Here is a 14678-nt window from a genome sequence, read left to right on the forward strand (position 1 = left end):
ACAGCACCTACTACCCCAAGTAATCCCCAAGTGACCTTTATACAATTTTTCTTCGTCAACACTTGAAACACTTGGCTGGTTTAACCCTCCCAACATATACTAATGAGATGGCATATAGATATTATTTCTATTTCCTGATGTGGCCCCTGATCAAGAAGATTTAAAAACAAATGGTATTTGTTTTATTGTTTAATTTTAATACATTCATCAGTGGAAAGAGTTGCTGGTTGAAAAGCAACGTGTTTATGACTTTTGCTTTTTGGGGAAAATTACATTTCAAAAATATAATACTTGGAGAAACCTTTACCTTTGGGTTGCACTTCACTTAGAGCATTCATGGGAGGTTCACTGCACCACCCAGATGCCAACTTCTTAATAGAGTAACGCCATCAAAACTTGCCGTATGAGCTTATTTAAATTTTATGTACACTTTTACTCACTTTTCTTCTTTTTTAATTTGAATTTTCACCATCTCACAGACTTTCGACTTGACTGCCATATAGTAATGAATGGATTGGGTATATTTTTGGCCCAAATCATTCATTCATTCTTTGCTTCAAGCAATATTTATTGACAGCCTAGGATGTGACAAATGATGTAGGTGTTGAGGAATAGCAGTGAACTAGGCAGAAAGTCTCTACCTTCATGAAATGAAAGAGATACAACAGGAGGTGACTTTTTAATACTGTTCTTATCAAAGTATGCTGTGGGGTTTAGCAAGTTATACAAAAGCGGAATAAAACTGTTAGCAAAATACACACTATTTTCATTTTCACTCGTAGCTTATAAGACCTGTCAGTTATTTCTCCAAGATATTGGATTTTCCAGCTCTAGCTTGGAGTTGCCATTGATTGCCAGTAGAACTTACAGAAATCTCCTTCCCGAGGCCAAATTCATGTCTCAGAGCTGTCCATATGGAGATGGTCAATACAATTTGACCAGTAATAGTTTTTTGATTGTCTGTGGGAACATCTGGATCTTTGACCTCACAAGTAGTTATACAACAAGCCCTATCCCTGCGGAAAAGTGTTTGTTCCTTTGTGGCTCAGAGGCCCTGTGTTTGCATGTTAGGCTTGATGTTCTGGAAGTCATTTTCTCTAGCACTGGGGTTATTTAATTCCAAGGACTGGTTTGAATTTCTTTTAAAACTATAAGTGTATAAGATTACATTTAATTGTTGGTTTATGTACAGGAGCATTACTGCACTGAGCTGCAAGGAGTACATTATAAGTACTCCTTTGTCCTGTGTAAATATTCATTCAGTTACAGGCTGGATGAGGTCCCATAATCTCTGAATCATGATGTCTGCAGGATGATTTGGAGGTATTGCCGATATTATCTATGAAGCTTTTGCTGTCTATAGGGTCATATAAAGTAGCTTGGAAATTGCAGTGTAAATCAAGAAAGCCAGTGTCTAAAGCTTGGACACTTCAACCAGATGGCTGGAGTTCAGCAATTGTGAGTACATATTATTGGCAACACACAGGTCAGACAGAAAGGTGGTTGTTCCAAGTGCTCACAGTATTGGCCTTCCAGGGGCAGCAGAGGGACAGACTGCATGTTATGTCAGCCTGAAGGGCAGGAACATGGAGTCCTGTTCTGGTTCGATTTTCACTCTGAAGGTGACAGTGGAATAAAGGAATGATTTTCTTGGAGTACAGCATGCTTTCCCAGTAGTGTCCAGGAGGAGAGTCCATCTCAAGTGTTGGGAAGGACTTTGGTTCCAGGACCCTAGTTCCACCATCTTTTGGGATCCGTGGACTTGACTGCTAATTACTCCTTCACTGTGTTCTCAGTCTTCGCCCTATGCATGACTTGAAAGGTCCTGCTCTTTATAATATATTCATGCTAGACTTGGAAATTTGACAAGCTTCATTCTTATTTCCATGTCTACCCTTTGCAAAGGCCATATGGATTACACTAATTCTAAAGAAATCTTATTGTGAACACCCTGTGTGTGTGGTAATACTGGAGAGTCAGAAAAAGTGAACAGTTCTCGTGGTATTCCTTAACTTTCTTGATAGCCAAAGCTATTAAATATTAGGGATAATGAAGATAATGTCATTAAACACTCAAGTATAAGGTGGTGCCTCATACAGAAGAACTCTTTACCCACCTAAAGATACTGCCAAGTGTGGTGAGGAGCAACATCAGTCAGCAAACGTGGCTGCTGTATGGTATTCCCATTACAAAAGCTTTCTAAACACTTTTGGGACTTCTCTACTGCCTTGAACAGATGGCCTGTGACCTGCAGTGACTTTGTTCAGATCCATGACCTACAGAACCCAGGCTCATGTCCAATTACTAAAGGGAGTCCCACAGGGCCATGTGTGATCTGGTCCCTGCCAACTTCCCCGGCCTCCTGTCTTTCACTTGCCAGTTCTAATTATCTGAGCCTCATCCCCTTCTAGCCATTCCTTCCTTCATTTACTCAATCACCTTTAGGTTTTTGTACCCACAGTTTATTACCCAGAACAAACACCTTCTAGCTTATCTTGTGTCTTCAACTCCCACTGAAGACTTGTTCAATGTTAGTTTCTCTCTTCCTTATCCAATTAGAACACATTATTCAGGAACTTTTCCACATCCATCGAGATGTGGCCAATGTATCTGATCACCTACAAGAAACCTATATCTCAAATCCATTTGGGTTCCTCCCTTTCTTCAATGCCAAGGACAAGGATGCATCAGACACAGTCAATCTCTGGGCACCAAATGGTCTATAGGAACCTCCTAGAGTCAATGTGTCTACTATACAAAAAGTCTGCTTGATCATCTTTAATTGGGACTTTAAACACACAAGAATTATCTGAGAATAATGTAATCAAAATAGACATAGGTTCCACTGAATTTAATAAATAAATTCAGCATAAACACCTAAATACAGATAATTACTTCTGCTGCATTGGAAAGCCCTCAGTGAAGTTTTGCTGAATGAATATTTTGAATGAAATAACAACAAAGATGAGACTTAGTCCTTGAAGTCCTTCTCTTACAGCAACTAGAAATAATTGTCTAGGAAGGATTAGTCCAGTTTTCAGTCTGCTCTTTGCCTTCTGATTTCCCATTCATTCATTAAACAGATATTTGTTAGCCACTCCCATCTAACAGGTAGTGCAAGTGTCTTTCCCTTTATGCATGCTTCAGGTACTTTGAGGCTACCCAGGGCAGTGGCTCAATGTCCAAACAAAGGACGTAACATGGAGTAACACTGGATGGCAGTTGGAAAAGCCATGGTTTTCATGGCTTCTCTGCTTACAAATAATTATATATTCTTTGAAAGTAATAATTTATTGGGTACTTACTTTCACCAGGCACTATTCTAGGTGCTTTACATATATTAATGCTCATGTGGTCCTCATGATGAACCCATGATGTAAGCAGTAGTGATATCATTGTTTGACATATGAGGAAATTGAGGCAAAGAAGTACTGAGTAACTTACCCAGGGTCATGCATCTGGTAAATGTTGGGGTCTTGATCTGAACTCAAGAGCTCATACTCTGATCATCATAAGACCTTGAAATGAAAAGTCACCTAACTCCATTGGCCTTGTTTGATTGCTACATATAGCAAGTGGCTGGCTGGGCACAGTGGTCTCTCAGATCCCTCCCAAATTAGCAGTGCATGTTCCTGGTACTGGAGCTGCCCTGCCCAAGCCACAGAGCCATGCAGTCCCTCTTCCTTTTCTTGTCTTCTCTCAGATCTGCACCTCACGTGAGACTGTTTCCTCTCTGTCATCTAATGCTTTCTCAAAGGCTGCTACTCTGCCCAGCCTGAGCTTACCACCTCAATCCTGCCTGCCAACGTTTGTTCCCAAGATGACTCAGCTTTGCGGGTTACCCTCTGACAGACGAGTGCTCTCCATCATGGAAGGAGCAAAATTTTTCTCCTCACAAAATCCCATGACTTACACAGTAGAACTATGTTTTGTATCTTGTATGCAGCCCCACCAAATGGCCCTCTCCATCTTCCACCTCCTTCCTTCCACAAAATGGCCCTCTCCACCTTCCACCTCCTTCCTTTCACACATATTACATTAATTATTTCAGTAAAAGGGTAAGCATTGTTACTCCTTCACCTCTACAAAGAGGTTCAGAAAGATAAGTAGTAATATGTCCAAGATCACACAGCTAGGGAGGGATAAATTTGGGATTTTAATCCAGATGCTCTAATTTCTTTCCACTATGAACACCAATCTGTTCTCTTTCTGTACTGCTTGCTGCTTTCTCTGACACAGAGTATCTATGGACTTCATCTTTAAAAACTTGTTATGTAATAGTTAAATATTTATGCTTTCACAGAAGTGCCTTTCTGAAAAATAGCTACTTATCAACACCTAGGACTCTGAGAAGAAAAATAAAAGATGAAATTGTGTTGCAAAATTCTGACATAATTTTTGCTGTCTTTATCAGGGTTTGTGGCATAGGTTTTTGTGTCTGATATAGGGGAATTCTCAGAGCTCCTACCAAACTTATTCCCAAATTGCCTTGGACCCAGATGTCCACTTAGTTGCTATAACTGGGTGCATTAGAGAGATACCCTCGTTACATTCCACATGCCATCAACCTTCACAGGTACAGATTCTACTAAATTTGTGCTTGACCAGAAGCTATAGCCATTGTTTTGCACAATGAAAAATGTGATATTCAATGTGCATTTCAATATGTGCAATGGAAGTCAAGAATAAAAGTGCATGAGGAAAGTCTGCACATAGGGGAGAGCACAGCATAACACACGCAGCTCTGAACCCGTGCATCATCTGACCCCAGGATGTCCTTAAGGGGGTCCAAACAGACGTTAGACATACTACCTTTCTAGCGCCCTCTACTGTCCATGGCTGAAATGACAGAAAACACAGTTCTGCGTTCTGGGTGTTTGCTTAATAACAACAACAACAAAAAATTACTCTTGGGCTGAAACCAGTTTTCCAAGTTTTGGTTCATAATAAGTAGTTTTTAAACATTTAAAAATAGGGGTGTGTAATAAAATGCTGAGAGACTCTCTGGAGATTGCTGCTGCTGGCACTTCTCTAATAGAAAGCATACGCCATTGAGCTAACATTTTGTTCTTTGACTGAAGGAGAAAACAAAGCTGTTAAAAGTTTGGTGGGCTCATTTTCCAATAGCAATAGCATTAACATCTTTCAAGTCACTCCCAACCATAGCTAATTAGAGGCTTATGAGGGATGGCCTTGCCTGAAGGGTCACCTCAGGCTATGTAGCCCGCAGATTTGCTGTTGACTATTGGCAACAATGGATTTGTTAAGAGTTTCTGCTCAGCTCGAGGTGATTATCTTTTTTTCCTTTTGCTGGTGTGTCTCGTATTTTGACTGGCTGAAGTTGGATTGGACGATGAGGCCCCAATTCAAAGACAGTGCCAGGTTGTTGCTGGAGATCTGCACTGACAGATTGTTGAAAACTTATTAGTCCGACGTTTTAACAGCCTGCAATGGGATGGAAATCTGCTCTTTCACTGGAAAAACTTAGAAAGGAAAACATGAGCTTGAGCTGAGATCAGCCCCAGTTCCAAATCTGCCATCCTCTGGCACCAGAGAGCCAAGGGCTGCCACAGTGTTTAGAGATTAAGACCTGGCTATGCCACCCACACGGTAGACGGGACTTGAGCCACTGTAAAGTAGGAGACCTTGGAAACACACCTTCTGGGAATGGGGGAAATTGTGATGAGCTCAACACTAGGTGCTAATGGCTTCAGCAGTAGGAACAGTCGGCCTCACATGAGGTTTCAACTAGTGGTTAGGGACTGTTCTTTTGGCTGTAGTCATTCTGTGTAATAATTCAAGAAAAAAGAAGAAGGAACACTGCAGGCTTGGTACCCTCTTGGAAACAGAAAGGAACAAAAGATTGCAGTCAATACTATTGGTGAGAGATATCTCACAACCATATTGTAATTATCTGTTACAATGCTAAAAGAATTTATTAAGTAAGCATCCTGGCTCTTCAAAAGCCAACCCAGCCTCCCTAACCAAGCCCAGAATTTTTATAATCCCTGTTGGCCGCTACTTACCTCCTGTCTCACCTATGACTACCAATTTGATTAAGCCCTCTATCCTGACCCACCACAGCTTCACTCTCCTCATGGGCAGCTACTGGAAGGGCCCCAACAGGGTGTCAGGACTTTGCATGGGCAGCTGCCTCTATCCTCTCCTTTGCCAGCCAACTCCTTCCTATCAGACCTGTGGCTATCTCTTTTTTGGAAGGGTTCTATGTTAGCACCAGGCAGCACTAGGGGGCCCGCCACTGAGGGTGCCCATGGTCTCCTATGTTCCGACTTCAGACTGAGGTATAAACTTCCTGAGGACATTTGGCATTCCTAAGACTCATTTGATTTTGTATTCACATTCATGGTGCAGTACCTACACAGAGTAGGCACTCAATAGTGATGTCTTTTTGAATGCTCGTTTGTTCATTTATTCATTCATTCACTCATTTGATAGACAATGGAGTTCCAAGCTTCCATGCCCTTGTTAGACTTTGGGAGTTCCGTTTCTTAACAGAAGCTATCTTTTCATGATCTACAGACCTAAATCATTTTCTCTCCAGGCCTATCTTCTGGGGTCTGGTTTTGATTAGTAACATTCTGTTTATTGCTGGGGGAAAATGTGAGATGGGAAGCGACCCAGATATTATGAAATGTCTTCTCAATGTCGGGTTTCCCCCTTCATCACCCCACACAGCTCCCCATCGTGTGGCTGCATCTAATGACAACACTTACTGGTGTGTATACATGAGAGTGCAGAAGAAAATTCTTTTCATCTTACTCCAGAAAAATCTCAAATTTCAAGTATGTCCCGCAGAATTACAGTAAAGAAATATTCATTCATTCATTCAATTAACATCAGGAGTGCCCATCATGTACTAGTCATCATGCTAGACACTTAGAGGTTCAGAGGTGAACAAATAAAACAGACACGTCAGCATACAGGCATTTGCCTTGATTGCTGAAAGCCTCACTAGAGAAATTCTTGGATGGCAAACTTGCAGAATCAGAGTACTCAGAGATGGGGTGAAGGTGGGGTGAAGGCAGCCTGTGCTGAGGCATTGCCTACTTCAGGTTGGCTCTGTTGTTCCTGACACAGATTAGATGTGCTTCATTTTCCATCAAAAAGCAACCACGGTTAGCACTTCGTCAGCTCAGGAAACTCAGTTTTGATTTTTCTTTTTTTCAAGATAGGCCTAGTCATATGCCAGGCTCTTTTTGTTTTGTTTTGTTTTGTTTAATGATCTATCAAGCAAGGTCATGGGCATGTTGGGTTTTTTTGCATTTCTACAGTAGCTTCCAGCATTCAGTCACTAGCTCCATGGGTATCAAAAGGCAATCATGCCAACAGCTTTCTAATCTTTGGATCATTGCCATGCTGGTGTGCTCTTGAAATTAACAATTCCAGTGATGCCTCCTGCTTCTCCACTTTCACAGTTGTGGCCCACCACCAGTTCCCTTCATGAGCCAATTCTGCATTTTTGAGACTCCTTTCTAGATGCCCAGCCTATCGCCTTCTCCTCCAATGAGTTTATAAGCACCTAATATCATGCATTAAGTGCCTTTCTACCTAAAAAAAATAGCTATAATGATGGGAAGAAAATAAAGAAACACAGCCTATTAATTATTTGCTGATAGCATTTAGCATTACCTACTTGCAGAAAACAGTTATTACCTCCTCTGGCAATGGGGCAAACCACCCCAAGCAATGAGGATTTCTGTTTTGGGTTTTGTTTGTTAATGTTTCCTCCCATCCAAAGATATTAAGACACCTGCCCTATAAAGATTAATTGCTGGAGGCCTGCTGAGAGACTAATATATTCAAGTGATAGGAAATATTTCAGAAGAATAAAAAGAGTATGAAGTCTTATTTGAAGCAGGAAAAATATTAACTGATTTAAGAATGCTAGAAGGGCTGCCAGTTGAATAATGTATGAACTTTTCACTATCTTTAATGTTTTTTCTTTTTTTCAAGTGTTTTTATTTCTTTTGAGTATAATGGTTTCTATTATTAATATTTAAATATTTTATATCAGATATTAATTTCCCTTAAGAAAAAGAGGTTTGCTGAATAGTGTGATTTGTAAAAATTACACCTAATATCTATTTTTTCATAACTAATTTTATTATGAAAGTAATGAAAAAATATATAGTTCACTCAAGAGAAATACATTTTTTTGCACGTTTTACCAAAACATATGATTTAACTAATGGAAATTAAGTATATTTGGTGAAAAATACTAAGATAGATGTAGTATTTTATATATTTATATATTACATGTATTATCCATCTTTTTCTTCCCAACTAAAAGGCAAACTTTAGATTTAATATAAAAAATTTTTAATATATAGGTATTAGCAACCAAATTATGAAATAGTCTGTCTTTTAAATTAGAAGTATTCATTTTTACCCTCATAATAATATGAGAATTAAAATATAATTTAATGAATAAGTTAGATTTATTAATTTGTATTTTTGTATTACAATCTCATTTACAGTAATTTAAATTAGTACATTCTTGTTCACAATGAATTAAAACTAATCATAATGATAGTAAGATGTAGACAAGATTGCCTTGTTTTACAAATGAGAAAGCAAGTTTGACAAAACTAAATAAATCATCCACGATAGTATAGTCGGTAAGTGAAGGCAGCAACAGGATTTGAACTTAGATCACTCTAGTACAAAGCCTGTGCTGTGATAGATTGAAACTCAGGCAAACAGCCAGTGGCTAATGAGTGAGAGGAGGGGATGTAAATGGACATAGTTGGCTAGACCAAAACAGTGAGAAGACCAACAATAGCCAGTATTTAACAATCTGTGTATACTAGTTGAGCATCAGGTAAGCTGTCAGCTTTCATTTTCTCACTCTCCAGAGGGGAGTGTCTGTACTCTCTCAGGCCTCAATGTTCTGCTCTCTTAACAGAGTATAAGGGAAGGATAGATGGTAGACGTATAGCGCCTAGAGCAATGCTCCCTCAGCCCAGAGGGTGGGCTAAATCAATGTTAGCTAGTCCACAAACCTTTTTTAAGGGCCTGGTAAGTATAAGGCATCAGTATTTTTTTTTTTTTTAGGATTTTATTTATTTATTCGAGAGAGAGAGAGAAAGAGCACTCAGAAGGAGAGGGAGAGGGAGAAGCAGACTCCCCACTGAGGAGGGAGCCAGACGTGGGGCTCAATCCCAGGACCTTGAGATCATGACCTGAGCCAAAGGCAGAAGCTTAACCGACTCAGCCACCCAGGCTCCCCAAGGCATCAGGATTACAATGAGGAGGAGCTTTAGGAGCACTAACAATGAAAGTGGTTTGGTTCTTCATGTCCTTGAGGGCAAGAGGCATTCCACACAGGAGTTCACATACAGCATATCCTCTGTGCTATAGAAGAAAAACATGTACCAGGAGGATTTCTGTTGCTAGCAGGGCTCCAGCCCCTTGGATGGAGATTTCGATAACTACGCCCTATTATTTGGGGTAGTGTTGGCTGGGAGAGATGGACACGAACAAGGAGAGTTGATATTCGTCAGGCACAAAAACAAAGCAAAGGTGAAGAGCCTGTGGAGAAATGGGATCTTGAGAAGTAGGCAGAAGCCTGTCAATCAGAATCAGGTCAAAGTCGGGATCATGCAGCAGCAGGGAGCTTAGATGGGAAGTCCCAGAATGCATGACCAGGTAGAGCCATGAGGAGACAGCTGGAGCACCTGAGAACCAAACAGGGCATGAGATCTCCCCCCACTTCCAGAAGATCCTGGGTTTTCTGAGACTTGGACCCCATGGCTTAGCCCAATTAATCTCTTAAACTGGGTCATCGCCCTAGGTTGCACAGCAAGCATGAGCCTGGCAGCTAAAGCCCTGTAAACACTGGCATCAATGAGAAAAAGCACTGGAAAGAATCTGGTTTCTTTCAAGTCCTGAGAACAATCAGATTCCCTTCTGGGCATTGCTTTAAAATCTGTTACCATCATTAGGTAACTTTACAAAGCAGAGCAGTTAAAGAACTAGCTAGAGGTGCCTCAACCACTTCCCAGATGGCCAGGAAGATGACGATAAAGAAGAGGACCATCTCCTGGTCATCAGAAGAGCCACCATACCTGCTGTAGCTGTTCAGTCACTAGCTTGTGTGGTCAGTGAGCCCAGGCAGGCAATGACTGTTAAGGAATGCATGTTGCAGAAGTTACAGAAACTTGTTCTGGATTTATGACTAGGAAAGACAGCAAGACCCCCATGGCACCACCCACACCTGCACCCACACCCATCTGCTTCTTTAGGGGCATATATAATGTTGCCCTTGGGTTCAGGTAGCCATGGGAGGTCATGCAACCTCCACCTACCATCTGCTTCCAGTACCTGTTATGAAAGAACAGAAGCTCTTCTATCCCAGCACACGTGTGGGCTTTGCCATTAACAAAGAATAAAGGAATGTTCCAGATTTGTTTCTTTTAGGACCCAGAATATGGATTGATAGAGCTCCTTAGTACTTTGGTTTTTGCCAAGAAATTGAGAACATTTTAGAAACCTCTGATCTTTCCTTTAAAAATAATTATTAACTCTTTCAGGTCATAAAAATACCACTTTAAAAAGCAGGTAACGCGGAAACGGATCCTAGCAATTTGAATGCGTTTAAACTTTGCCAAAACACAAACAAAACAGGAACAGACATTTGGATCAGACTCCACGGGTTGTTAATCCTCACATTTGCTCTCTGATCTGACTTTGTGGCATATATCAACATCCCCATGTTACTTCCAAAGAAACGAAGCATGAAGAGATTAAATAGCATGATAAATATCACATGATATTTAGGTCAGCAGAGTAACCAGGAAAAAAAGCTCATGATACAGACTCTCCGTCTATTATCCACTGCCCTCTTGCAACCTTCAGGCATATCCAACCTCTCTGCTCTGCACTCCATTCTCTTGATCACCAGAGCGGCTTGCTTCCTCTTCCGGGCCCTGAGCCAAATGTCCATTTCTCTCTGTGCATGATGTAGGTCACCCCAGAAAATGGACTAGTCTTAACGTATGTGATCGAGTTGTCCTTTTCCCTCTCAACCTGCCCTTCTTCATACCACAGTCTTTCTAATTATGAGTGACGACGTGTATCCTCTGTGTATCATCCCCCGACCCTGAATTTGATGTTCATTATTCATTGTCTGCTTTTATGCTTTTTCTGTAAATTAATGTATCTACAAACAATATGTACTATTTTTAGATATCTTCAACTTCGTATAAAATGAAGACAGTTTTTATGTTTTATAGGATTTGAAAATTACATGTATTTGCATGATTTGAATGTCATATATTTCACATATATGTCACATTATCATTATATAATTTGGTTATTATAATTTACATGTATATGTTATGCATATATAATTTATGTTTTTAAAGTATGCATAACCCTAATTCATTCATTTTAACTACTGTGTAGTATTTCAATGTATGAATAATATATTTATATGTTTTGTAGCTGGACATTAAAGTTGTTTAAGTAAATTTCTCCAGTCATCAGTCTAGAAGATGATTTGCTATGTCATAGGATATACACGTTTCAACTTTACTAGATTTTGCGAATTTTTCTTCAAAGTGGTTCTTTCATTTTATATTCCAACCCCCAGTATGTGAGACTACCCTTTCCCTACATTCTTGATAACAATTGTTCTTACCAGACTCCTAAGTTTTGCCACACAGATGAATTCAAAATAGACCTCATTTTTATCCCTAATTTGCTGGTTGTTGGTTATTAATGTGGTTGAATTTATTCTCTGTGTTTATTGACTGTTCAGATTCCCCCTTCCATGCATTGCTTGTTCCTTTATCCATTTTTCTATTGGATTATTTGCTATTTTCTTAACTATTTTGGAGGATTTATTTATATATTCAGGTACTAACCATGTGTCAGTCATATACAAAAATGTAGTCCATTCTTAATAGCTGATTGTTATCCCCAGAGTTTACCTTGCACAAAACTTTTAACAAGCAAGTTAAAATTAAGATATAGATAAGAAAGTTGCTATTTTTGTGAGCCTGTGAGTTCAGGAAGAGCATTACTGGGGGCCACTTTTTCATCATTTCCTTGTTTGTTTCTTTCAGGTTCAGATCTTTCAGTATAGGCCACTTAGTTTTATGCATACAGCGTCTGTGTTTGATTGCAGAGTGGGTAGTTTAGAACAATTTCAGTCTGAATAAGGACCAATTTTGAGAGTGATTAACCTCAGATTATTAGATATAAAGATTGCATATCTTCCACTGAAATAGAAAACATTAGATACAAATGCATCTCTGGCCACGACTCCTCAGAGGAGCACACAAAATCCGCCCTAGGCAGAGTCATGAGGCATGAAGGAACAATCTATCCCAACTTACCTCCAAATATTTGACTACCAGGAAAATCTCTACTCGTGACACAAATCCCTTGACTTAATTAACCAAGCAAAACATGAAAAGTAGAATGAAGTTATGGTGATGTCCAGTTGCAAAGATACATTGCCTCGGGAACACTGATATAAAATCTTAAAATAATTATGGCTTTCTTTCTCTTTCAGAGGTGTGGCGAAATCTTGTTTGAAAACCCTGATCAGAATGTCAAATGTGTTTGCATGCTAGGTAAGAAAGCTTTTCATTTTAGTTATATTAAGTATGTTGATGTCATGTGGACTTCCTGTTGTCTATCGCCTTACCGGCAGTCTCTTGTTGCATATTACAGAGGTTTTTGGCTTCTTTATAGGTGTATAGAGAGGGATAATACATTTATATGTGGAACACTTGCTGCTAGGTTTTGATTTTATTAACTGTCAGTAAGTCAGGAACCATGCTTCTGAGTCTGTCGGAATTATTCTCGGATAATCAGCCTAACATAGAATTGGGGGCTTTGTATTGAGGAAAATCTGATGAAAAACTAAGAATCCCACCATAATTCTTAAACTAGAAGCGATAAATAAGTAAACTATTAAGAATTTACATCACAGCGCAAGGCTCTTACAGTGCTTGGGAGAAATATACATATGAACTAATTTAAAGTTAGCACAATAATTATATTGCATTTGTAACAAAATTGCAACATTGTAATGAAAAGTCATTTGTTCTTGTGGGATGATCCATCATCAGTGCCTTTCACAAACTCTTTAATATAAATAGTCTCAAGAAATGAAGTTGATAATGATTTTCCTCATTTTATAGGTTAGAAAACTAGTACAGAGTGTAAGTGCTGCACTTCACCCCAAAGTGAGATTTGTCAAAATCATGACATGAACGTTTTTAAACTGTAAAGTTTTAGGTATAGTATTTAGACTTATTTAAACCACTAAGCTATGTCCAATAAGCTTTTGGTTAATTATTAAAATAGAATAAAACAGTAGCTTGGATAAGTAAAAATAATCCTTAAATTTGACTTTCTGCAAAATTTTACCCTTGTCCATTCCAATCTTGAACAATACTCATTAGCAAAGAACAAAAGGATTCATTCTAGCTTCTTCCATTTTCTCTGGCTAACTCATATGTTGGTGGCCTATGTTATTGGTGAGATGACTCAAAAGCAGTCAGCAATGATGTAGTTTGGAATATAGGTGAGGTTCGTTGGGGTGCAGTCCGGAGCCAACGACCAAGAAAGAATTCTAGAGATGTCTTTGATGCAAAATGGTGGTTTATTAAAGCACTGGGACATGACCCTTGGTCAGAAAGAGCTGCTGCCCGGAATTGTGAGGGGTGGCTGATTATATACTACGGGGTTGAGGGAGGTAAGGAAAAAGGGAGGTTTCAAAAGGTATTCATATGTTAAAGAAGATTCACAGGATATCGGAGGCCTTGCCATTGTTAAGTCAAGGTTGTTTTTCCCTCTAGCAAGGCATTAGCATTAAGATGGTTGGGGGTTTCCTGGAAGAATGTCACACTTCTCCCACCCAGGAGTGGGGGCTGGGGGGAGGTTGCAGGGTGTCAGCTTATTCTTTGTCTCCAGGCAGCCTTCTGTTCCCTCATCAGCAAGATCAAAGCTTGGGAAGGTATTGGTAATGTGTAAACCAAGATAACTGGGTAATAGTCACCAAAGATCGCTCATGGCTTGAAAAACAACTAAAAAACACAAAAATAAACAAAAGCAGATACCATATTTCCCAACCTCTTGATCCTCCTCATTTTCTTGTACTAGTGTTTTAAGTCTTTGTTACAGTTCTTATGTGTTTTCATTTAATTAAGATGGTGTAACATATCCATTGGAAAATGAGTATTTTACTGGAAATGCATAACAGTGAACATAGCATGCATACAACCATTTCAAATACCCAGTATTCCTCATGAGATAGATAGATAGATAGATAGATAGATAGATAGATAAGCAGAAAAAAAAAATCCTTTGACAAGCCATTATGTCCCAACTTTGGATTTGGGAAAACATCTCACCACCCCACCAAATCAGTTAACTCATTTAATTTTTACAATAATAGGATGAAGTTGGTGCTATTATTTTTATAGATAATAAAATTGAGGTAAATGGTCAAATAAGGTACCTTAATACTATTAAAATATTATATGATTATAGCTTCTACCTAGTCTAGTAATTTCAATCAATTTTTTTAACTCAAAATGATTTTAAGCACATGAGCACATCATCTATTTTGCCTGAATTCTCCTTTGTCCTGGTTTCCCAGTGAGTTGCTTGTTTAGTTTATAGTAAGGACAGGGACAGCA

At 39.3% G+C, this 14678-nt stretch overlaps 1 protein-coding gene across 2 annotated transcripts in view; it reads left to right on the plus strand.

Moving 5' to 3' along the window:
• PDE7B (phosphodiesterase 7B) overlaps window positions 1-14678 on the plus strand; it is a 310652-nt gene that overhangs the window by 91495 nt on the left and 204479 nt on the right. The window contains exon 2 of one of the 2 annotated variants that reach the window (XM_040627828.1): window positions 12542-12602. In XM_040627828.1, coding sequence (XP_040483762.1) covers window positions 12542-12602 — 61 coding nt within the window. Of the gene's footprint in view, window positions 1-12520; window positions 12603-14678 lie in introns of those variants that run through there. The other variant, XM_040627829.1, reaches the window with a different exon arrangement.

Source organism: Ursus maritimus, unplaced genomic scaffold (genome assembly GCF_017311325.1).
Source record: "Ursus maritimus isolate PB19 unplaced genomic scaffold, ASM1731132v1 scaffold_13, whole genome shotgun sequence".
NCBI lineage: Eukaryota > Metazoa > Chordata > Mammalia > Carnivora > Ursidae > Ursus > Ursus maritimus.